Source organism: Bombus bifarius, unplaced genomic scaffold (assembly GCF_011952205.1).
Source record: "Bombus bifarius isolate JDL3187 unplaced genomic scaffold, Bbif_JDL3187 scf7180000008203, whole genome shotgun sequence".
Taxonomy (NCBI): domain Eukaryota; kingdom Metazoa; phylum Arthropoda; class Insecta; order Hymenoptera; family Apidae; genus Bombus; species Bombus bifarius.
The window spans coordinates 968,198-992,906 of NW_022884507.1; the positions used below are offsets into that span (position 1 = coordinate 968,198).

At 31.6% G+C, this 24,709-nt stretch overlaps 4 protein-coding genes across 6 annotated transcripts; 2 read left to right on the top strand and 2 right to left on the bottom strand.

Moving 5' to 3' along the window:
* Positions 1-22: 22 nt before the first annotated feature.
* On the bottom strand, positions 23-1,691 carry LOC117210421 (cyclin-C). Its single transcript, XM_033453425.1, has 5 exons — positions 1,384-1,691; positions 1,206-1,312; positions 813-1,019; positions 439-690; positions 23-357 (listed from the first exon to the last, which is right to left on the bottom strand). The coding sequence occupies exons 1-5, from the start codon at positions 1,413-1,415 to the stop codon at positions 152-154; spliced, it is 804 nt and encodes a 267-aa protein (XP_033309316.1). The 5' UTR covers positions 1,416-1,691; the 3' UTR covers positions 23-151.
* A 258-nt stretch (positions 1,692-1,949) lies between these two features.
* On the top strand, positions 1,950-6,620 carry LOC117210420 (sprouty-related, EVH1 domain-containing protein 1). 3 transcript variants are annotated; one of them, XM_033453421.1, is made up of 8 exons: positions 1,950-2,081; positions 3,374-3,748; positions 4,546-4,867; positions 4,966-5,134; positions 5,250-5,261; positions 5,347-5,408; positions 5,475-6,025; positions 6,245-6,620. In XM_033453421.1, exons 2-8 carry the CDS (start codon positions 3,729-3,731, stop codon positions 6,399-6,401), a joined length of 1,293 nt encoding a protein of 430 aa, XP_033309312.1. In that variant the 5' UTR covers positions 1,950-2,081; positions 3,374-3,728; the 3' UTR covers positions 6,402-6,620. The 3 variants fall into 3 exon arrangements, with proteins under 3 accessions (XP_033309312.1, XP_033309314.1, XP_033309315.1); XM_033453423.1 differs by lacking the exon at positions 5,250-5,261 and having other exon boundaries at positions 6,245-6,401; XM_033453424.1 differs by lacking the exon at positions 5,250-5,261 and having other exon boundaries at positions 5,383-5,408; positions 6,245-6,401.
* A 4,283-nt stretch (positions 6,621-10,903) lies between these two features.
* LOC117210388 (adrenodoxin-like protein 1, mitochondrial) lies at positions 10,904-12,373 on the bottom strand. The gene is made up of 4 exons (XM_033453362.1): positions 11,817-12,373; positions 11,630-11,681; positions 11,261-11,508; positions 10,904-11,035 (listed from the first exon to the last, which is right to left on the bottom strand). Exons 1-4 carry the CDS (start codon positions 11,923-11,925, stop codon positions 10,932-10,934), a joined length of 513 nt encoding a protein of 170 aa, XP_033309253.1. The 5' UTR covers positions 11,926-12,373; the 3' UTR covers positions 10,904-10,931.
* An 805-nt stretch (positions 12,374-13,178) lies between these two features.
* On the top strand, positions 13,179-15,968 carry LOC117210389 (sorting nexin-24-like). The gene is made up of 3 exons (XM_033453363.1): positions 13,179-13,512; positions 14,897-15,090; positions 15,612-15,968. Exons 1-3 carry the CDS (start codon positions 13,360-13,362, stop codon positions 15,775-15,777), a joined length of 513 nt encoding a protein of 170 aa, XP_033309254.1. The 5' UTR covers positions 13,179-13,359; the 3' UTR covers positions 15,778-15,968.
* Positions 15,969-24,709: the final 8,741 nt, after the last annotated feature.

Here is a 24,709-nt window from a genome sequence, read left to right on the forward strand (position 1 = left end):
ATGTAAAAATGTGATGGAATATTCAAAAATTAATACACAAAATAAATCAATTCATTTGTATGTAATTTAAATTTGTTTAATGAAAGAAAAGATATTCAATTTTTTGTATAGAGTATCAGTCCCAAATATTAGATGATAAAAGAACTTGCTGTCAGTGCTGTGGTGGTGATGGTGTAGGTTTTGGCATTTTAGATAATAAACTTTGAATTTCTTTCTTTTCATCGTATGTTTTCCATAGTTCATATAAATTAATGATGTAACGTGCAATCTCTTGAATTTTTTCCATATCAGCATTTAATTCAGCAAACCATGCTTTTAAATCTTTTTGTAATATGACACAAGCTATTTGTAAACATCCTAAAAATATTTTCAATGATATATCATAATATAAAAGGTATAATACATCCTATTATTAAAGTACTCTTTATATTTTCCTACCAATAGCTATTTGGTGTGGTGGATATAATAAACATACATCTGTACGTAAACTATCATTAATTATACGCCAAGCCAATGTAAGTAATTGTTCATCTGGCCCTACATCTTGAATGAGGATTAGTAAAGGTCGATATGGTTGATATACTATTAAACAACAATCTAGGTGTTCCAGAAGATAAAATTCACATTCTGAGATATGGCTTCCACGATAAGGAAATTCTTGTGAATAGGCATAATTGAATTTATTTTTTACTGAAATATATAATAATAACTATCTTAAATCATCACATATTTCTTTTCTTTGATATAGACTTATTTCATTCGATATTTATCTTATTCTATTTATTATATATAGTATACATACAATTACATACCTACAGTTTGACAAGCTGCAATTAATCTATTGTGAGAAATAACTCCAAATTCTTCTACCTTTGAAGCTAGAAAAACTGATGTAGGTGCTAGTAATAAAGGATCTATACACTTTAAGCTGTTGCGAGCATAAAATCTTTTAAAATAAACAGTTGCTGTGGCTATAACTTGTTGTCTTAGCTTCAACTGTTCACCCAATACTTGTATTACTGAAAAAGTACAGAAAATACTTATTTAAATTATTTAATAAACAGATATATAAGCACGTGATGTATATAAATGATACAAATACAGTTACATTGAACTCATGGTATAACAATATTCCCTAATCTTCGCAATATTAAGTCACATTGACAACATTTTGGATTAATTGGCTAATCGAACATTTAGCTTACGATTAGAAAAAAAGATGAATAATTTTTGATATTCTTCTTCTGTGAAAATTGAAAGATCATGTTGTCGTTCTCGCACTAAATCCTGTTTATCTAGAAGCCATTGTTGACTAAAAGCATGAAGTATTTATTTGTATTATGAAATAAAGTTGCAAAATAAGAGCTTATGAGAATATCTTACTGATGTGAACTTTGCCAAAAATTGCCAGCCATATTAATATTAAGTTAATTGCCGGAAAAATAAGCAAGTTGTATATCACTGTAAACGTCTCTCGATTATTTCCAGATTCTAAAATATGCCGGTTTGCATTTATTCATTTAGTTGTTATTTACTTTAGTCACTACATATTTATAAAATTTAGTACGAACATCACGAATGTCAACATATTTTCATGGTCACTCGTATTATTTAAATTTATATTTTCTAAAACAATTTTAACGTGATTTAAGTAATCTTGTGTTTGAAAATTTACCAATTTCAATAGATTTAGTGACTTGTACCTATTTGATGCAACATTTCTTCATATCGTCCCGTCAAATTTCCCTATGTTTTCTGCATCGCTATTTGTTAAAAGTTAACCTCCGATAACTTAGATCCATGGTTAGATCCATGTTAAATCCTATACCAGTAACTTTTTAGTACCGGAAATACTTAAAAAGACGTTTTCCCGAATGTAACTGATAATGCAACGCGGTACAAATAGAAGTTTTAATATCTCAGATATAACATACTTCTAAAACTTTTCTGATATTTTACGTGATAAAGTATATTACACAGTACATGTTTTGTGTAAAATAAACACACATAAAATGACTTAACTAAAGAAAAATATGGATCAATGTTTCTTTCTACGCGTGGGAGTATGAGAATGAAGTAATGTATGTATGTTTCACTTCGTCAACACTTATCGATCATTAATTGTAATAATTAGTTAATTTTTTAAAAATAAATTAAGGAGTTGTTTAAAATTATATTACTATAATTTAACATTTGTTTCGTGAATTTGTATATTGTTGTATACTGTTTATTTTCATTGTTTATCGTATTTTAAATATACTTTATAGACATCTTTTTTTTTAACAATTATGAAATATAGTGTTTAAAAGTTTTATACGTCTGAAAATTATTTAGATATATTTAATTTAAAAAGCAAATTAATTAAATTAATAAACATCTTTTTCATTTATTTTATAATACTTCAAGTGTTTTAGTTTCACTTTTGTTTTTTATTTGAATTATTCTATAAAATCGATATTTTCATTTATTCAGTTACTTTATTAATATAACACGCTACTAAAATTACTGACATTTTTCCTTGAGCTTCTTTATGAAAATAGCATATATACATATACATGTATGTATATTAGTTTTTAAACGTTTTTTAAATATCATTGAATTCTGTATCTATAAAACAAATCAAGCATTATATGGTACATATAATAAAAATTTGTTCTATTATCGATTCATAATTACGGTTTAACATCGACTAGATAAATGTACTGGAAAATGAACGCCTCAAGTTCAGGGACGTATTTAAATAAGGATATACCAACCGATAGAAGTAACAAAGTCAATACCGCGTTTTATAAAATAAATAACTCATTATTAGATTATATGACATTATTATATATATGGTAATATCCTGTAATGTACATTAATTGCTAAACTACAATTTATTGAAATATAAAGTTAAAAATAACGTGTAAGTATTATTCGTTAATGTTTGATATAATATAGGAAATCGTTTAATAAAATGAGATAAATATGTAACAATTTATAAGAGATTTTTATCAGAAAGTCAGGAAATTATAATGCAAAATAATTTTTATGTAAATTTTATGGAAAAATAATGTCACACGAGAATTCAAAGGCTTAAAGCATGATAAAATTATACAATAAAAGAGGATAAGGATTATAGTGAAATATTTGATAAGTAATAAAGTAATTTCGCAGGATCATGAGTAACTTAAACGTACATTGTCCGCCATAGAGACGTTAGCGCGCTTAATTATTAACAAGACTGTATGGGCAGCATCGATGAATGAATCCTGTTGCGCAGACCGGTAGCTTTCATTGTAAAAGCGTCGATAGCTAGCATATAGTTAGTCAATTTTACGGGGTGAATGTCGATGCGCGAGTTTTTGGCCAGTATAGTTTTTTGTGATTTCAGTGAAAAATAGGAACGAAAGAAATTATACGGTACGGTTATATTTTGGCAAAATGATTGATATTTCAATTGTGGAAGATGTATTGGAGAAGATACAGAAAAAGAGATGTTTTCGAAACGAAAGCGACGGTCGGTAAAACCTAAAGGGAGCAGGCGTGGACTGCGAGTTCGAGTCGGGCGTGGGGATGAACTCTACGGGGAATGCGAGAGGGAGGAGGACTAGGGCGCTTCCTGTGGTTGGCACTAGCCTAAAAAAGCTCCATAAACAGAATCGTGGCCGAATGTCTTTTCAATGCAACGAAAATGGTGAAGTGTGGGAAAAAGTGGGCATTGAGTAAAGGCTTCGACAGCTCGAACCATGACAGAGGCGTCAGAGGAGTAAGTAATATTACAATGTCTGTGATACTTTCTGACGATTGTTCCGCTCCGAAACCTGAAATGTCCGTGACTATGGCTTAAGTTTTGTGCTCCTTTGATATCACGTTTACAGTGCGGCACCTGACAGTTCTGCCTGACCTCGTCCTACTCATTCTCCTGTCAACATTTTCGACACTTATCAATCATTGCATTTCAATTTCCTCAAATTTTACATGATCCTTCAAACGATTCTTCCCTTCTTAGAAACGTGTCATGATCGCTGAACACCTATAAAAATTTACACGAGTAAACGTATGATTTCGATTCAAGTGTTGGTGTGTTATCCTCTGTCCGTGTAGGGGTGACCGTTCATTCATTAAATCGATGTCAGCGCGTAACATCTGCTATCTCGTACATAATAGCGATTCTTCGCTTTCGCGTACATATCGGTCTTGCGCGTTTTTACGATATCTTTAAACCAATCTCGATCTTTTATTAGTTCCAATATTTCTTACCAAGTGTAAATTTATGAATAAAATTTCATTTCCTATAAACCTTATGTGACAGAAACAAATTCTTTATACAGCTGTGTAATATTGTTAATTAATATTTAAATATATTATTAGTTTTGTTCGTGATAAAAAAATAATAATATAAAACGCCATAAATATGCTTTTATTTTGCATTAAATAATATATGTAAGTTTTAAATATTTTTCTAAGAAATTTTTTAAGCAATTTCTAATAAATATGTTTATGTTAAAAAGTGTTATTGTTAATTAGTGGTTACTTTGTAATTTCTTAAAATTTTATTTTTAGTGGTAACTATTTGGTGAGGGTTCGTGCCCAGGTAATGACAAGGGATGATAGTTCAGGTGGTTGGGTTCCTCTAAGTGGCGGTGGTTTAGCAAATGTTTCGGTTAGACGAAGACCAACTTCTTCAGGTGGACATCAGTCTAATAATACCAATGCATCTGGTATTTCTACTACGACTGTCTCTATTACTAGCAGTATACAACCTGTATCAACTACAAGTGTTACTAATACCCAAAGTCATGGATCTTCTAACAGTTCTCCACCTGGTGCAACTGAGAAGATGCATGAATACCTTATTTATGGGAAACGCATCACTGATCAATCAGTAATATATATATATAAATATATTTATTAATAATTTAAATATATTGTAGTATGTGTATTTGTTGTAAAATATGATACAGAGTTATTTTCTTTTCCTAGGTTGTTCTTAGCTGTACAATTAAAAAAGATTTCGAATATAATAAGGTAATGCCAACTTTCCATCACTGGAGGACAGGAGAGAAAAAGTTTGGATTAACATTTCAAACAGCTGCAGATGCAAGAGCTTTTGATAAAGGTGTTCGCACAGCTGTTGAAGAATTGTTAGAAGGTAAATTGTTAATTTAACTATAGCATCTACTTCCATTATAACGATAGAATTAATATATCTTACAATATAATGACATAAATTTTTATTAATTTTATTCTTCTGCTACTTTTTGTGGAATGTACAAATGGTAAGGATACCAACGTTATTTTAAATATTAACTTATAAATGTTTACTTCAAATAAGGTTTTAACAATATATTTTCTATAATTCAGGGTTGGCCAATACCACATTATATGGCAACTCGTTAGATGTTGGGGATGAAGATGTTTTTATGGTATGTTATTTTGAAAAGAAATAGATAAGATATATCAACACATTTAAAATTGAATTTATTTCACAGACTTTAAATTTACCTGTGGAACCACCAGAACCACGTCCCTCATCGGATACACCTCATGGAATAGTACGACTGTCCAATTATCATTCCCAGTGTTCAGATCTTCCTGATTCACATAAACCTATTCATTATATTGGTGGACCATCTATAAAAGTGCCACCATCTCAGCATCCTTTGGCATCAACTGAAGATGTTGGATCAGATAGCTACTCTTATGTGCAGCTCACAACGCTTAATCATGAATATTTATATCCCATCATCGGTGATCATAAAGGAGACCGATTAAATAGACATAATACCGGCAGTTCTTTGAAGAAACCAGATATTATAGTATCCCAACCTTCTAAAAATACTATGAAACGTAATATCCGATTACGATGTAAACATTGCCAAGAGCTGTACACAGAGCAGCACAATCCTAGGGGGTCTTGTGAATACGCACCTGATCCTATTAGACGAGGAATCGCAAAAATTTCGTGTCTGTCTTGTGCTCAGGGTATGTTATACCACTGTATGAGTGATGCTGAAGGTGATTTTACCCAAAATCCTTGCAGGTGAGTAAAATTTTTGCTGATATGTTTGTCTAAGCTATTTTTTTTTATTCTTTAGAACTACTTTCTCAGTTGTATCATAAAGAAGCTTTCAAATGTAGGTTTTTGATATCTATAATGTATTCGATAGTTATTCATTAAATAAATCGTTATTATTTACTTTTGGGATGATTATCAAGACATAGCTAAGAATACATTATAAATCAATATTGAATTGTGCAGCTGTAGTACAGAAGAAGGATGTGGACGCAGATGGTTTGGTTTGGCATTATTATCACTGATCGTTCCTTGCTTGTGGATTTATCCTCCACTAAGAGCTGTTCATTGGTGTGGCACGTCCTGTGGAATGTGTGGAGGACGTCACCATCCGATGGAATAACTGGAGGAACCCTTTGATATCTCTGCTTCATACTCAGTTGAATCAACTAACTTTTCTTCATCACGCGGTGCTGTGGCTAATGTGTATGAATGTCATGATCTGAGTATGGGCCGTTGTCAGAGGTATCAAAGGGGTAGACAACTTCCAGTACATGCACTTATCCATCAGCGTCATCTCTGAAATAATTTGTTTTTAAAAAAGAAACAAAAAAATAGGAGCGCAAATTATCGCATTTAGCCCTGAGATCATGTATATTCCATACATTTTGTATATTTTATTAGCAAATGCATTATTTAGACACATCTGTACATTAACAATTTGAGAATGGACATCGTTTAGTATTTACTCTGAATGATTGGTCCATAATAATATTATCTGGACTGACCAAGTATTTGTGATACATGGTGCACACTGTGAGAAATCAGTCAAGAAACGAAATGTAATTTGTTATTCCCAGTTTGAAAGCTAGTTTTCGCCTCATATAAAAACGATAAAGAAAATGTTTGCTGTATTATAAGATTAAATTCTGCTGCTATTATCGAGAAAGATGATTAGACAGAAATAAATTAAAAGTTTTTATTTTATTATAAATAAGTTAAAGATATTATTTATTAATTTGTACTTTGTATTGTATTTCGAATTTCATGAAACAAATTAAAAATAATGTGTAACATTTTATACACATAAAATTATACATATTACTTAAATTAGATTTATCTTTCCTTTTTTTGTTTTTAAGGTAAGATTTTGTACATTTTTTGTATATCTGAATCCAATATTGTCAATATTGATAAATTTGTTTTTTAGCATTTTACATAATTTTACTAGAAAAAGTAATTTGAATCAAATTCAATTTATTTTTATTCAAGTACAGATTTTGAATCTCTTTTGGTAATTAGCACAAACTGGTTGGTAAAAGCTAGTTGCACTTTCACAAATATGTATTGAAATTAATGACTAAAAATTGTATCATGTTTTATAAAGAAATTATACGATCATTCGGGAATGATTGTGAATATATGTAGTAGAATATAATTTTGTTTATATATCACTAACATGCAATTCTGTTTTTAAGGATCTTTTGTATTGTGCTCTTTGTATTTACAAAATATCAATATTTATATAAACTACATAGTCAGTTATCTGTTAAATGGAACTTCTTACGCTACTATGTTGGCACAGTGTTAAATGCTAAATAATATCAGTATTTACTATTTACTAGCATGGTACTTTTAGTACTACCAATTTTATTGTTACTTCATGCACAATGAAAATAAGTATAAGAAACTTTAAGTACATGTATTGTCAGTTTGAGGCTTGTTATGTATATTGGAATATATTTTCAGTTTAAAACTAACTATATCTATATTGAAGGATAGTAAACTTGGTTTGCATAAAATAGATTGTTTACAGAAACGTGAAACTTTCTATTTTATAGTGTATTATAGTTCTTTAAGATACCTATACATACATGTATATGGCATTCTTTAAAAGATTCTGATTTATTGTATTATTTGCATACCTAATTATTTTTTTAACTACATTAGTAATTAGGAGGTAATTCGTTTCATTCTATATATTTTACAGTAATTGAATGATATGAATATATCATTGTTGCATATTTAGGAGAGTAAGATATTTTTAAAAGAAGGTCGTGGTTGGTTTTTAGCAATAATTCCGCTTATCGAAGATCTGATTATGTATGCTTTATAAATAATTGGCTTTATAAACCATAATGTGTGGTTTTAAAGGTTTATTTGTTTTAAGAATCCATATTTTGTATTCAAATTTTAGTTGACAAAGAATTAATTCTGATCTCATTAAATTGCTATAAAGCTTTAAGCGCAACACAAAAGCATAGTTGTTTTCTGATTCATACTACATAATTATAAATGGTAATGCAGAAAAACTAATAATTTAAAATTGAAGCTTCTAAAGTGACACGATAGATAGAATCAGTGAACATGATCTAAATGTTGTAGGATGTTTTTACATCATTTTTGAAATACAATTTCTAATACATATGCGATAAAGTCAGATGCTGCTTTGGAATAACAAAGTAAATTAATTACTAAATGGCTTGATTAATAAGACTTTTGCAGACACACTTAATTAATTTAAAAGGAGAAATATGTATTTTAAAAACATACATAAAGAGAAGAATTAATTATTATTGTTCAATAAGTTTCATTATGTCTTACGTTTCTAGTCCAATAATAATAATTTATGTGTTTAGTTCATTTATTAATTAAAACTTTTTTATGTCAAAATTGTCTTATGCTGAAAACTTTAAGTCATGTATGTATAAATCTTGTATATCTGTGCAGTTAATGTAGTTTTATTAACAAATAGTGAAAATTATTTGACATAATGTATTATACATATTTAATCTCAATTAATTTTAATTATTTTATTTCTCTTTTACTTTTAATCCGATCTAAAATATTTTTTATATTTCTTATTTAACATTAGATATTAAAATATCTCTTATAGTTTACTAATCTTATATGACATGATTAAATACTACAAATTGCATTGGCATAACAAATCTTATATCTGCTTTTGTGAGTTGATTACTTCATGATTATACTTAATGATATCATAATATTTTATCTCTCTGAGCTTCATATAATTTTTTAATATATATATACATATATATGATTGCTGTGGTTTCCTAATGTTTCTAATAATTTTATTATATTTGTTTACTTCGCAAATAACTTGTAAAAACCTACAAAATTTAAATAGAGATGGACAGAGAGCAGAAATATCCATTTAATAATAGATTTAATATCTCTAGACAGCAACACTCTCTTATTCATAAAGTCAATTTTTATATTACAATATATTCGTTTTTCATATATTAATATCTCATTAATAAATATAATATAGATCTTAGTTTTAAAAGCAACAGTTTTGTGTTGTATAAGATAAGATACATTTAATATATTACATATAACTACTAAATTAAATTTAAATTTGTACATGCTAATTCTTTTAACAGAAGGGAGGGAGAGTATTAAATACAACTTATAATAAAGATACTTCCAAGAAAATAATGATCTTTCATTTTGATAATATAAAAAATTGTATTTATACTTTTACTTAATAAGCTCAGGGAGATATACAACAAAAGTGGTATAATTAGACTTCCTATATACAATATGCGTTTATCGTAAATTGATTAATATCAGTCAGGATTTATTTTATACAGGAAATTTTATATAAAGATCTTTAGAATTACAAATCCACAAAATTCGAAAGAATTTTATTTAAAAATTTGCAAACTATGTAAATATTAAATTGTTTACTGCCATAGAAAATCGATAGTTTAATTTTGATATCAAACAAATTTTTTATTTTTATTGATTCAAAGTATTCCATTGATACATTATGTAATGTAGACAGTCTCTTTCTGTACAATATTTAATTAAATATCATGACCCGTTTTTAGTTACAAATAAGTACAAAAAATTATTTTTTCAATAAGTCCGTTGTGATGACTCATACCAAATGAGAAATACATATATAATCATATTCACAGTGTAGTTTTGTATGACATTGTATGAATGTACTTCTATTTAAATTCTTTTACTTATGGAGTATGACTGTAGGTTGCGATTGATCTGAGATATTATAACGTGTCTATAATTATAGTGATCAATAATGAGCAGAAGATATAAATAAATATAGTTTGTACGATAATTATATGACAATGTTGATGATAATAATTATCGACACTGATATGTATGGATGCATGAAAAGAAGCGCAAGTTGCGTAAGCATATATAACGAGCTAATGAACGTGGGAACGTATGCACATATAGATACGAATATGTATACATAAAGTTATTGTGAAAGTTGTCAAACTGGGAAAATGCATAAAGGTGGTGCCTGCCAGAAATGGAAAACATGTAAACAAATTAGTGGCAGTGCTCAAAAACGATCAGTTTGCAAAAAAACTTATAGGGTATTTTCACTGATAATGTAAATGCTGCAAGATTAACAAATACAATTTTAATTTACAGATTCATTATATCATAAATGTTTAAATCTTGTATCATTGTAATTAAAAATATGTATCATAATCCAAATGTATAAGAAATAAATATATTGTATCATGACAAAATGTCATATAAATCAAGTTTGTTGTTCTAAAAGTTTATGAAATACATTACAGTACATTCTGGAAATATGTTTTCATTAATCACTGATCACTAAAATATATATATGTCGGAGATGTAGGAATAACGGGCCTTTCTTTTGGAATTTTGGGAAGATTCCCAATACTTTGGGTTAAACTGTTTGTTTAAGCTGATCATTATAGTATTATAACAGTGTTATAACAGTATAACAGTCGGAACCCGACAAACCCGACATATATATATATAAAAAAAAGTAACTTATGTGCTACATAATATTCAATTTATATTACATTTACATTTTATATATAATATATAAATTTACAATTATACTAATTAAATGAATAAAATATGTACATATTAAGCTAAATACAAAGGAAAAAATTTATTAATGTGGAGCTGGTGTGTGGCCATCTACATAGAAATTTCTTGTTGCTTGAGGCAGTTCTAATTCTATACCATCTAATTCTTTTGTTAATATAATTTGACAACCTAAAAATATAAAATTGTTTCAACATTTGATCAAATTTACACATTTGCACTAGATGAGTTACATATGTGTCATTCAGATTCCTTTACTAGAACCTGGATCGCACATGTATGAGTTTTTTGATTGTGCTAAAATGCTCTGATTCTGGCGTCAGACTGAGCTCCAAATTCCTCAGTGCAAATGTGTTAATATTAAATATTATATATGTCAAACTTGTTTTTGCCTACCTAATCTAGAATTTTCTTTTAAAAATGGAGCTAAATCTAATAAATCCTCCTCTTTTTCTTCAGCTGTTGGGAGTTTATCCATATAATCATGATGTACATATATGTGACAAGTGGTACAAGCAAGAGATGCTTCGCAAGCACCTTCCATTTCAATTCCATATCTATGGGCTAAATACAGTACATTATCTCCCACTTTCCCTTTTATAGGTATTCTTTTTCCCATTTTATCAATAAAAGTAACATTAACGCTATAAGATTTAAAAAACCACATTAGTTAAGATCTAACATGATAAAATCTTTATTTTTTCATTTTTATATGACAGAATTATAATATTTATATATAAGGAATGTATATGTAATTTTACCTACATATCAGCTTCTGATTTTGGGTCTTGCATTTCATATTCACCATGGAAAGAATCTGAAAAATATCCATTAATCAGGTAAAATAATCTTTTTTTTAGGCGATTAAAATATATACTTCAGACATTAAGATTATTTGTAGCAAATAATATTTATATATATATATATATATGATTAATAAAATTATAGTTACATTCCGACGTATGAATATCGAACTTTGATATTGTTATTATCTGATTCCTTGGTGAAAATGATCTTTTTATTAGATTTTTCCATGTTGAAAGCTTCAGAAGAAGTGTCATTTTTATATAATTTTAATTCTACGTTTTTAAACAATGTTGTGATAGTACCATGCACATTTTACAAACAAAATACTTTTATTTCATTGATCATAGAAAAGAAAGATCGAAAACTTGTAGTAAAAACCATAAAGATATTGCAAACGTCAGTGTTTAATAAGTACACACTATTGTTTTATATTATTACTAGTAAATTCAAAGAAATTAATCTTTCCTTAGCTTATATATAGAACTAAATTAATTTTTCATAAGGAATTTGATTTTGGGTTGAATTCTACTTTAGTGGTCTAAAAATTATAGACTTTTTTATTTGCAATCTTGTAGTTTTCGACGTGTAGAATCTGAAAATGTAAGTTTTAAGTTGCGGAATCTACTAGTTCAAAAATCACTACTATGTCAAACTGAGAATTTTTAGGGTATTTTGTTATGTTAACGCCATATTGGTTTCTATCCATGCTTAATCCAATGAGTGGATCGCATAGTTAACATCTGATTGGACCGCATAAATGAGCATTCTCATGCTCAAGATTTTCGCTTATCTTATTCAAAAATGTATCTTTGGATCGTTCTCATCAACGATACCATTATATTAATGTTGTTATATATAAAAATTCGCGATCGGCAAACTAAGCGTCATTCAATCCTTAACTGGCCGTGAATTCGATTTTGTTTTTTGCATATGCAAACTCTCGGAAGCTGTAGTTAAAGTCGCTAAAAATTAGTTTGTACTAACGTAAAGAGGTTGGAAAATAAGTTCTAGACGAAACCAAAATCAAATTCATTTAGCTACACATTCTACACAGTGACTGATTCTTTCATATACGTATCCTTTTGCAATCAACCAGGTAACACCAACATATGCAGAACATATGCAGCCAAACACATTTGACTTACTGCGTCAAAATAACCGCCATTCGCATGCAGTCAGTAACTCCACGGACTCTACTTATTGGACGAATTATGGATAGAAACCAATATGCTGCCAACCTAACCTGTAAAATACCCTATAAAGACTCTGTTTTACATAGTCATAACTTTTAAATCAGTGGATTCCGCTCCTTAAAAATTGCAATTTAGTATTCTATACATAAAAAACCAGAAGATTGTAAATAAAAAGGTCAACAACTTTCAGATCCCTAAAGTAAGGTTCAGGCTGATTTTGTAATTTGCCATTGAAAGATGAGATATTTAAAAAGTACTTGTGCATGTAGTGTAAAATGTATTCGAGAAGTTGGCATCACTTCGCGCACATGTTTTTTGTAGTAGTGCACTTTTCAATGAATTTATGTGCGACAAATGCTACTCTAGCTCCTGATACTAACAAAGTATGAAAGTATACAGTTCGAATTATTACATTTTTTGTGTATTTTAACTTTGTTGTTGTATTATTAGTTTTTTGTAAGTGCTTTAAGAACCTAGAAAATTGCCAGCGATGCGATGTATCAAGCTTTCATCAGTGGATACCGTTTGGCCGAAGTGTCACACGGCAAGCCTTATTATGTTTACTGTATTGAGGTTTTGGAGTCCGAAAGTGGTACCCGATACTTTGTTGAGAGAAGATACAGCGAATTTAATGCGCTACATCGTACGGTATGTTATTTCATTGTTTCATATCAAAGTCTTAATATTTGTATCAAAATGATGTTTTTGATTATGCAAACAAATATATCACCGATAAATATCTAAGTATACAATGTGCAAATAGAGTCACATTGTTCGTTTTTTCTCTCTTTAACATCAATATTTTTAATTATTCTTCTTAATTTCAATTCTTAATTAATTTTAATTCTCTTCCGTTCTTCAAATGAAACAATAATACATATGAATATCTTTGGAGATCGTGTTGGTATTCCTTTTATGTATAATAAGTATCGTCGTAGAATTGTAAGTAGTTAAACTTTCTATCTTCGTTATGATTCTCATGTTGCGATGCAAGAAAGAGAGAGAAACATATGTATCTTTATCCATGTCTAGAATATTTTCTGCTTTGCATGTACAAGGATAGCGATTTCTTTATTAAGCTTCCTTTCTCCATTCAATTTCGTTGGCACGAATAAGTTAGATCAGTATCCACGAGGATGTACGTTACTACAAAATATTAAATAATATGTACGCATTATATAATAACGTATATGCTTATATTTATATCATGAATTATGTTTGATGTATTGACGCTGTTTTTATTGCGAGAATACTTACTATATGATAATATTTATGTTGTGACTTCTTTTCAGTTAATTTAATTCTTAATATGACGCATATGTAATTTAGGGAATAAAGTAAAACTGAATTTGTCCTCATCATATTCGGTATAATATTCTCTCGATAGTGTACTATTAGTCATATTAATAACTTGTTTTATCAGCGTGTTAGCGATATACGATGTATCGACTAACTATATTGTCAAACTTCTACGTATATGCAGTTAGTATTTTCGAGCTTTTTTAGAGCGTAACTGGATTGCGTGAAAGTTGCATGCGGAATAAAGTTAGTGGTAAAAATATCTAATACGTGTGTGCAGTTATTTATTTTCAATCATGTTTCAAATCGTAAGTTACATCTACATAAAGAATTGACAATGTTTCAAGTTCTTTTTACGCATTCAAATAATGTATAAATTTTTATTTCTGTATAATCATTTAAAAAGTAGCAGTCTCACTTGCGTTATTGTTATTTATCAGAAATAAATACAACATTTTGGACATAAGTTGTTTTTTTTTTTACGTATTTTTACTAATTAACTATAATTTACGCAAAATCAACCGTATGCGTATAAATGCATACAAATGAATAACATACCGACTGTCCGACATACTTTATGCTATTCATGTTTAACTTTTCAAAGTTCTACTAAACTTTATTTCTCAAAATATTTAAATTTTATCCATCGAGATTCTGCTACAGTACTTTCCAAATTTTAACATATCGCTATCATTATCGTATATGGAGTTTATTCCTATTTCTTTGATTATAGCTGAAGAAAGAAAACGCGGATGTTGCTCCGTTTCCGCCGAAGAAGGTAAGAAATTCCCAACCGAAGGTGCTTGAGCAAAGGCGAGCAGCATTGGAACTGTACATCCAGAAAATGTTAAGGCTCTCAGCCACTAAGCAACAGGTTCTCAATTTTCTGGGTATAGAAAGTCCAACACCCGGCGTGCCGTATAAAAAGTATGTACTCATGCAAGAGAATTTATAAAACTCGTTAACTTTGTGAAATATTATATCATATTAGGTATTGTCTTCGTTATTTTGCTACTTTATTTTAGGATCACGTTATTAGATGATTTTATAAGTAATACGGTTTTTCCAATATGTGTAGTAATTATTAGATTGCGAATGTAGTAAACTTGATCCTAAATATAGAAATGTATTTGATCCTTACAAGAGTTTAACCATGTATTAGTACATTCCGCGACAAAACGATATCACACCCTCTAAATTGAACGTTTCTGCAACTTTTACATAATAATAAATGCATCCAATTTTAATACTCAATAATTTTTGGTGCGTCATACATATATATATATATATAATATTTGATGCGTCTGTTACTATAGAAAGTTGTACAGCAGGTTCTTATTATCCAATTTATATAACAAACGTATTTTTCAACATATTTTTTTTCTTTTCTAAAATTGTATGCCATTTCGAAAATCTCATTGATCGTGGGAAATATTTTTCTGCTTTAGTACGTACAAGGATACGGAGGGAGAACAATACGTCGACACCAATGCTCTTGGCCATCAACCTGTGCTAACTTTCCATTGTGATCCATACGTTCAGTCGAACATTACATCGAACAGTCTTCCAGATATCGTCATCAGCGGAGTCCTTTTGGGTGTATACAAGTCCTAAGAAGCTTATCCTAAGCTTCTGCTTGTTACAATATCTTTTAAGAAAAGCATAGAAAGGACTACGCGTTTCGTGAAAATCTGCAGCTCTATATTATTATAATTCGGATGAAAATTAGGAAGACAGTTTTTGCTCGTTCCTCCTTATCTCGCCAGAGATAAAAATAAAGCGGTTCCATCCTGTATATATATGTATATATATATATATATATGTATATATATGTATATATATATGTATATGTATATACACTAACGCTTCGTTGTCAGGATACGCGACAATGTGTAATCTCTTTCGAAATTCGATCAACGAAGAACGTAAGATAGAGAGGAAATGGAGCTTGCATGTGGCGCGATCGCGTTTGTATTAATGTAAAAAGACCGGATTTAAAACTAAGGATTTTATACACATCTATGTAATTAAGGGATTTCACAGAAGAAATATATGCTTTGATATATTTGAATCATCGTCTTGTTTATTTCATCTCATTATTTTCAGAGTTTACATTACTTGTGACATTCATCTTAATTCTATTTAACTTTATCGTACTGGATATCTGGATTGTAAATGTAAATGTAACTCATAAGCGGATCTCTTGCGGTATTCTTTATTCGCATTAATTCGTTTACTACCGTTTACAGTAGATATCACGGACACTCGATAAAAATCCATCGTCGATATACCCGCTAGGTCATTGCTAGATGTATCACGATGGCATTTCCTTCGCGTCGGGGACACAGCGTTTTTCTTTTCCCTGCGAGATGTTTGGCTTCGAGCAACGATTAATGTCGAACGATTTTATAAATATTACCGTGAAAAAAGGACAGGTTTCTTACTGTTTCCAGATAACGATATGCGCTTCTCTTTTTTCCCCTTTATCAATTTTCTTTCTTGCTGTTGCTATTGGTGATAGGCGATTACGCGATAGATTAGCGAGTGATTCATCTAGCGTCTGGTTGATAGAATTATAGCCTCGAGGTTAATTTGTTATTATCATGAAATCGGACCTATCGATTCCCTATCCTTAAATTTCTTCCTGTCGAACGCTAAAGAAGAGTAGACAGACGGGCAGAAGCATGAAACGGGTGAAAACGGTGAATTCAAGCGATGTAATTTGTTTGGTCCACTGGATCGGGCGTGTTTGCGTTGCACTCGACGCGCAGTATTCTCATTCTCGATGTATGTACTCGGGCCTTTGCTGAAAAATAGGAAATCTCTGTTTCTTTCGGTTTCGCGGTCGCGAGGTTCCTTTCTCGCGTTCTGTTTTGTTTTTTTAGAAAAACTTGAAAAAATGGGTAAACACCGCAAACCGGAGACGCTGTGACAACGGTAGTAACCATGTATGTATGTATGTGTGTATGTATGTATGTATGTATATTGGCGATAGTAGGACCTTGTTTCGTATGTACAATCATACAACGTATTTATGCTGTTACAATTATTACGTTATGATAATAAACTGAACTTCCCAAAAGGTAAACGCCTCGTTTTTCTTCTTTTTTTTTTTATATCAAATGTACCGCATTAAATGTGTATGTAATTATATACAAGCTCCTCAGTCTTGTGCGAAGTGTTAGACGATTTTAGGTTCTAGCACTTCCGCCTCGATGAAAACTAATCATGACGAATATTATATTACTTCTCGAATCATTTCTTTTTCTGTCGAACGTTTCGTTTCTTTTCTTTCCTCTTGTTTCGATCGTTTTCCCCGTTGTATTTTCTCGCTATCTCGTTATACGTGATCGTAGTTACCGTATAATCGAGCAAACCAGTCGAAAGACGATTTTTTTTTTTTTTCACTTTTCATAATATGACCTGTGCTTTCGTCACGAGCTGGCGGGATATACAAAATTGATCGTTGAACAGCTTATAATGTTAATAAACGTTACATCGTAATTTAGAAGTTTATTGCCCGTGCGTGGCAGTTTGTTTCATTGAACTTTCGATCGATTCCCATTTTGTCGGTCGATCTCGATTACACTCGTTTTCTTATATATCTTTCTGTAATTCGAAACGAAACGAAGGGAAAATTTAAACGATAGGTACACGTGTATTTATTCGCTAACTATAAAAGAATTATAAAGAAAATAGAGAAAAGATGCAGATCTCTTTTCAAAATAAGCAAATACAATCGCTTTATGATTTTCGACGGGTGTGATTTTTATTATTACCAGTACCAATAACGCATCTCTAACATCTAATGAATTACTTATATCATACAAGTCTCGAGGTGTAACTTAGAGAAAAATGGAGCTGTTGGTCGCCATTGAATCGCGGACAGTATAGGTCAACGCATCATTTTACAAGGCAATGTACTCTCAAAACGATATGGTAAAATCATTTCTGTCGTTCATGGATAAAACTTAATAAAAAAAAAAAAAAAAGAAAAAAAGAAAAGAAAACAGTAGCATTAAACGGTAGTAAATAATACTAATGGTAATATGTCAAAGGAGCCGTTATTATCATTTCTATACGTATATACATATACGTAATACTTATGATTTTCCCAAATGAAATGAGTATTATTGTACAAATCAGAAATTTCATATGCCGTTCCATATGCATACAACTTGCACGCGTGTTTGGATGACGTACAACGTTAACCCTTTATCTGATCATGTCACTCTTAAGCAGCAGTCTTCTTACACCTATATATCTTTCTGGTTGCTTTATTTCGTCGTATCGTTGTTATGTACTATACGTACGTGCATACCGCTGCTCGAATATTTCCATTTATCAAATAAAGGATTAAATGTAGATCATTGTTTCTGGGCGTAACAACAGGCGTACTTTGAGCAACCAACCGTTTTTAATGGTTCGTTCACGCGTCGACTGTTTTATTAACGTTTCTTATCGACACTTGGACGATGACTTAAATAAATAATAAATGCAACGCCCTGAAATGAATACATTTTAAGGATATTACACGCGATGAGACCGAATAATCGTATTATCTGATCTAAACTATTCAAATATCTAAACTATCGTTACTAACATTCAAAGAATCGCCTATTGCTTTCAGAATTCGAAGTGACCGTAATTTTAACGTCACTCGCAACTTTTCTCCGCTTTCATTGCACAGTGAACGCGCGAACGAAAAGTTCTCGATGGTTTTATAAACCGATAGAGAACGATATCAGCGATGTTTGCATAGTATAGCTGAAGAACAGCGCGGTTGGATGACTCGTTTTATGTGCCTTTATCGATTACTTCTACGTATATGCCATCGTCTACGTCAACGTGATTCCAGCTACACTCTAACTAATATTAATTAGGGCTACGATACTATGTACAGAAAACGCATTGCATTGGCACAGCAAACATGTGTGCCTGGACTGCCATCCATCGTTTCGACGCGTAGCGTACACCCGTGTACTTAGCTACTCATTCGTCATGCTCTCGTATCTTATCATAGTGAAATAATCGTGACGTATACATTATAAAGATTTTTCCATTCTATTGTAACATTTCCTATCGATTTTCTATTCGAACAATTCTTTCTTTTTTTTTTTCATTCGATTTTATCTTTAGTCCAATGAGAATATCTCTGCCCAACTTCTACAGCTTACTACACTCGCTGTGTTTCGTTTAAAGGTAGTAAGTTATGTTACTGACATCTTTAGCAAAATATTATAGTTTACCATTTTTTTTTTTTCGGGCCAAAGAAACATCTTCTACACTTTTTTTTTTGCAGTCACTGCTATTTTCTATAGTTGGGCAGATCCGTTTGTACTATACGATACGATTATTTTCGAAATTATATTCGAGCGGTAGCATTTTGGTTTATTTACGAGTCTTTTGCAAAGATACAATCGTTTGATTAATATTTTTTACAGAACGTAAAACTAAATAAAAAAAAAAAAAAAAACGGCGTCAGCATTCCATGCACGTGGTAAAATCAACTGATCGGTGTTTCCCGGCACCGATCTCCAACGTTCTTTGTGATTAATTATAAAATACAGTAGATTGCGGTGAGATTAGATAGTTTCTAGTACAAACGGTTCACTTATCAAGCATCGTTCTCTATATATATTTATGATATGAAGTTAACCAAGATCTATGCATTTATCGTGTATGTGTTAGTAATTTCTAAAGTCCGAACGAAACAATTAAGCGCGAGTTTTTATTGTTACAATAATCGATAAAAGAGAATATTTCGTTTGTAACTATTTAAAAATGACGTTGTGTCAATGAATTATTGTTATCAAAATGGATAACTTAATGGGTATATGTTTGTCGTGATAATGGTTCCACGACAGATATCCGCCAATGTTGACGATGTTACAAAATGAACGTTGTAAAGAATAGATTACAAAGAGTTTAACTGATCCACGTAATTACGAAGACATATCAACTAATAGTTTTAACCAATAATTACCTCGTTTATCGAGTTTGACCAATCATTTTGATAAAGCATTTCAAGCGGATTATCATAATTGAAAATATCAGTTGTAAAGCCTGACAAGCCTACGTTATGACTTAAGATTTGAGCTTTTAAGAATTACGTATATCTTTTTGTCTCTTTTAATGACGAATTAACGATGAATTATATAATCTTCATGACATAGGATTATCGGAGATCGGAGAAAGCTTGTGGGAACATAAACGTCAGATTATCCGAGAAATTCATCGATTTAGTCGATTTTCGATATATCATTCGTAGCTTCCGTGAATAATATCGAAGGTATTTAAGAGATATGATTTACGTTCGTACAAAAGTGCCTTTTAAATTAATCTTTATTACTTGTTCTAAAGCTTACTGCGCGTTTAGCAGTTTTAATTAATTGCAAGGCATAGTATCGATACGACTTTCCTGGACTCCCAATGGATCGTTCTTCCAACGATCATCTTCGTCATTCATTTTCAGAATATTTTTATCCAAGCCATTGTGTAATATCAAAAGGAAAGGGGATCGTTACAGCATACGGAACGAGGCTACGTGATATAAAAAATAAAGGAATGCTACTTTCACGCACGTTATTCGAATCTACAATAATACTTTGTAAAGGAACAGGCGATCATTAACGAACGAACCATAGAACTTGTCCGGCTTTACGAGGAGTTAACAATTATCGAATTTTCTATAATAAACGCAAAACATGATAGACTCAAACTGACATGATTCTAAAATTCGCCAATCGTTGCGAGCTTTCATTGATTAATCTCCGAAAAAATCCGATGACCTTAACCTTGACACGCGATATCAAGCTCACTCTCCTGAGTAACTTTGCACAGGTTTAAGCCACCGATCATTGGTTATTAAAAAACTATTAACGAAGAAAAATTGAAAAACCTACCGAAATTTTCTCAGAAATCTGAACTTCTTCGCACCAAGTGCTTTCACATTAGTTATTTATGTTAGTATTGAAATTCACCGCAGAAGAAACTAGGGTCTAACCTAACCTAATTCCGCATTTTCTGAACGTTGGACAAGACACATCATACGTCGTGGATACAAACTTGGTATATTTATATTATTCGCGTTTGTTTATACGCAGAAATGCGATAAATATTTCGCAAATATTTCCGTACTTGGTACGGCAAAGTTTAGATTTCTGTGAAAATTAATTTCTTTGTTAATAACCTTTTAATAAATAACGATCGGCGACTTTAAACTTTTGGAGGTTAATCAGAAAGGTGATCGTGGTAACACACGTCAAGCTCAAAGTTATCAGACGTGAATACTTCTTCGGAAGTATTCGTTTGCTGCTTATCAATCGATTGGCAGTCCTGGCTTCTACTTGGAATGTTGTATTTACTTTACCTAATTAATGCGATCGTTATTACGTTCTAACCTAGCGCTAGCGCGTGACGTGTTTCCGGCTTAACAATATGCGTCGGTAAATTTTCGGTGAAGATTTCTTGCGTCGGATGAACGTCGCGTCGATTCGACTTTCAAATGTACAGGGAGGGAAAGAATCGCGGGAGCGTCTACGAACTATGCAGAGAGAAAACGTTCCCGGTTCACTGGAATAACTCGAATACGTCCAAATTATTCGAATCGTTTGAATACTTGACCCATTGCGCGAGATATCGCGGAATCCTTCGAAACTTTCCAACTATGGCAAGGCCGATTTTCTGAGTAAAACGGTCGACTCTCCCCTTACGAATTCGTTTGCCACCCGCAAAATGGATTTCTTCCCTCGATCCCTGGCGGAAACCGCGCGGAAGATTAGCATCGGGTTAACGTCGTTCGAGAATCGGTTTCTGCCTTGTGAATTCGATTTTTCGTTGAGTCAATATTGAAATGTTTGTCACTGTGTGTGCTGATTGTTAATTCGTGACAAAGGGGAACGTTGGTTAGCTAGATTTTTGAAACGTAGACAATAGAAAGTGACAATCGTGTATGTAAACGTTCGGATCAATGTTTGTAACGAATCGACTTGTACGTTCTTCCGTGTAAGAGTCTTCGAATTTCTATGTCACAATCTCGTTTTTGTTTCAGCGTGAAAATTCGTATGTAAATTTCTTCGAATATATTCCTACATCGAAAGTTTCATTTTCGTCAAATTAAATTGTTTTATGTTAAAACATCGATTCACTTCTATAAAACTGCGAGTAATAAATCGTACAAATACCATTTACGCGTCACACGTGACTCTTGGCGCGTTTTTATGATCAGTTTCATCTTCTTTTTCCTCGACGTAAAAAATAATCTTATCGTTACGATCTCTCGATTCAAAGTGAACTCGAATATAATGTATAAACGATGAAATGCACATGCTCGGAAATAGGGCTAGCGTGCAAGCGTTTCTGTCTTAAAAATTAAATGAGAGAAATAATAAAAGTAAAAGAAAAACGGGTAGGAAAACATGATCGAGCAAAATCTAGCGTCCCCCAAACAGGGTAAATCTCGTTCTAAGTTTAGCGCGATCAAGTCAATTTTAAACGGAGTAATAATATGTACAATCGTCCTTACAATAACTAATCACGTAAACTCTAATAAAACGCTTTGTATACATGTACATCCATAATATTTTATACATATATATACATATGTATATATATATATCTATATACATATGTGTATATATATGTATATTTATATACCTCCTCGATTCCTCTAATTTAGAAATATTATAGCATATAACAATCCGCCAATATGACTTATATAAAAATTATATACATATATAACTTTCAATTTTATATATATATATAATTTCTCATCTCGACACAAGGTACCTAAGTTGGATGTGTTTTTTTTTTTCTGTATAATATAAACATCATATTTCGTAAAATATTTTTTTTTGCCGAACAATCAGTTGTTAGTCGTTCTTCGTGAAGTCGAACATTAACGAGATCATCGTGGGTGCTCGGCGGAATTTTAATTAAAAAAGATCGCGGACTTTCACAAAGACCGTCGAAAAAAGTGTGTAATTAGCTGCCTTTCTCGTTTAACGCGATTTCTTTCTCATTCGTATAGTATATTTTATCTATGCGGATTAAAAAAAAAAATATATGAATATATATATATATTTTTTGTATATACGTGTATATACATATACATATATATACACACACGCATACACACATATATATCTATACACTCGTATATGTATGTATATATGTACATGTGTGTGTGTATATATATATAGACATATGCAATAATGGAAATGCGATGTTTACATATACATGTATCAAAGATTCATGCGGCACACGCGTATACATGTATACGTGAACAATATTAATGCGTACCACTGCTGTCCGCGTGACGAGTAGCGTAGCGAATGAATGTTCTCGACCTTGCTTCTAAATGATTTCAACGATAAAAAACAATTTCTACTTATTATGTACACGACTTTCTTCTTTCTTCCAGCACGCAACATCAGACCATTCTCTACGTTGCTCCTTCATTGTATTCAGACCGTGTCTCTCTATTAATGGCCATTTCAATACGCGTATGTTATAATCTCTATCTAGCATGTGTGTTTGCGTCAAGCTTCCTCATTATTCGAATCGATCGTTTATTATTTCTTCTTTTCCGTGCTATTATTGGTAACGCTCAGTGACAATCAGTGAAAATCGATGTATCTACTTAGAATTCGTCTTACCGTTTCCTTTACTGTTCGAAGCATATCAGAATCGATGTGGCAGTGTTGGTTCATGAGAGCAGCCGGACGTTTGCCCATTGATATTAAAATCGAGGATGAAAAGAGCAGAGCGTACATGTATCCTCTTAACGACATCTGTCAAACGAAAGACGATGATATCTAACGATTTTCCAACCGTCCTAAAAGTCCACGAGTTTCTGAAACATCTCGAATATCCGCTTTTCTTGGCGTCTAAAAGCTGACGGCTAAAACTAATTTTCGCAATCGTTCCATCTTTCTATACCGACACGCTAATTTCACGAAGAACTAGAAAATCGAACCGCTCTACTTTTGCGATATCACGGCCACGTTTCTTGACTTTCTATATTCAGATTCCTCCTTTGTTCTCTTTCCATCTTACTCGATATCTGGGACAAACGTTAGCCGCAGTTTGTTACAGGCGCTCTATCCGCCCTTAAGCTGTAAAGGAAATATGCCCAGTGTTCGCTATTGTGCGCTAGTAAGACCGATTTACGCCATTGTCAAAGACATCTTGCCAAACACGCAAAGACTCCCCTTCTTCTTTCAAGTTTCCTCTCCTCCCGAGCTATCTTCGAGGATACTTTGTCGTAGAGAACTGTCGTACACGCTACCAAGTTTTCGCTAAGGTGTCGGATAACACGCAGTACCGGCTCTAAGGAATACATACCAGCTGAAGCGAATCGCGCGAATGCGTTTATCTGAACCTTTGTCGCGTCCTCCTCTTCATTGATTTTATTATATTATATACTGATTGATCTTGGCGAAAGGAATTCACCGGAACTTTTCCTCCAGTTTCTAGCTTCTTGCAACATTTTCCCACAAAATCAAATCGTTTGGAGAAACGATTAAATTCATTTAAAACTATA

What these genes read in the sequence shown, in the direction of transcription:
- LOC117210421 (XM_033453425.1), bottom strand. Translation starts at nt 1,415, where the DNA reads ATGGCTGGCAATTTTTGGCAAAGTTCACATCA. An exon ending in TTTTGGCAAAGTTCACATCA is followed by an intron (nt 1,313 to 1,383) that starts GTAAGATATTCT and finishes TCATGCTTTTAG; the next exon opens with TCAACAATGGCTTCTAGATA. An exon ending in TGCAGCTTGTCAAACTGTAG is followed by an intron (nt 691 to 812) that starts GTATGTAATTGT and finishes TATATATTTCAG; the next exon opens with TAAAAAATAAATTCAATTAT.
- LOC117210420 (XM_033453421.1), top strand. Translation starts at nt 3,729, where the DNA reads ATGACAGAGGCGTCAGAGGA. An exon ending in ATGACAGAGGCGTCAGAGGA is followed by an intron (nt 3,749 to 4,545) that starts GTAAGTAATATT and finishes TTTTATTTTTAG; the next exon opens with TGGTAACTATTTGGTGAGGG. An exon ending in TTTACCCAAAATCCTTGCAG is followed by an intron (nt 6,026 to 6,244) that starts GTGAGTAAAATT and finishes TGAATTGTGCAG; the next exon opens with CTGTAGTACAGAAGAAGGAT.
- LOC117210388 (XM_033453362.1), bottom strand. Translation starts at nt 11,925, where the DNA reads ATGACACTTCTTCTGAAGCTTTCAACATGGAAAAATCTAATAAAAAGA. An exon ending in CGATATTCATACGTCGGAAT is followed by an intron (nt 11,682 to 11,816) that starts GTAACTATAATT and finishes GATATTTTTCAG; the next exon opens with ATTCTTTCCATGGTGAATAT. An exon ending in CCAAAATCAGAAGCTGATAT is followed by an intron (nt 11,509 to 11,629) that starts GTAGGTAAAATT and finishes TAAATCTTATAG; the next exon opens with CGTTAATGTTACTTTTATTG.
- LOC117210389 (XM_033453363.1), top strand. Translation starts at nt 13,360, where the DNA reads ATGTATCAAGCTTTCATCAGTGGATACCGTTTGGCCGAAGTGTCACAC. An exon ending in TTAATGCGCTACATCGTACG is followed by an intron (nt 13,513 to 14,896) that starts GTATGTTATTTC and finishes CTTTGATTATAG; the next exon opens with CTGAAGAAAGAAAACGCGGA. An exon ending in CCCGGCGTGCCGTATAAAAA is followed by an intron (nt 15,091 to 15,611) that starts GTATGTACTCAT and finishes TTTCTGCTTTAG; the next exon opens with TACGTACAAGGATACGGAGG.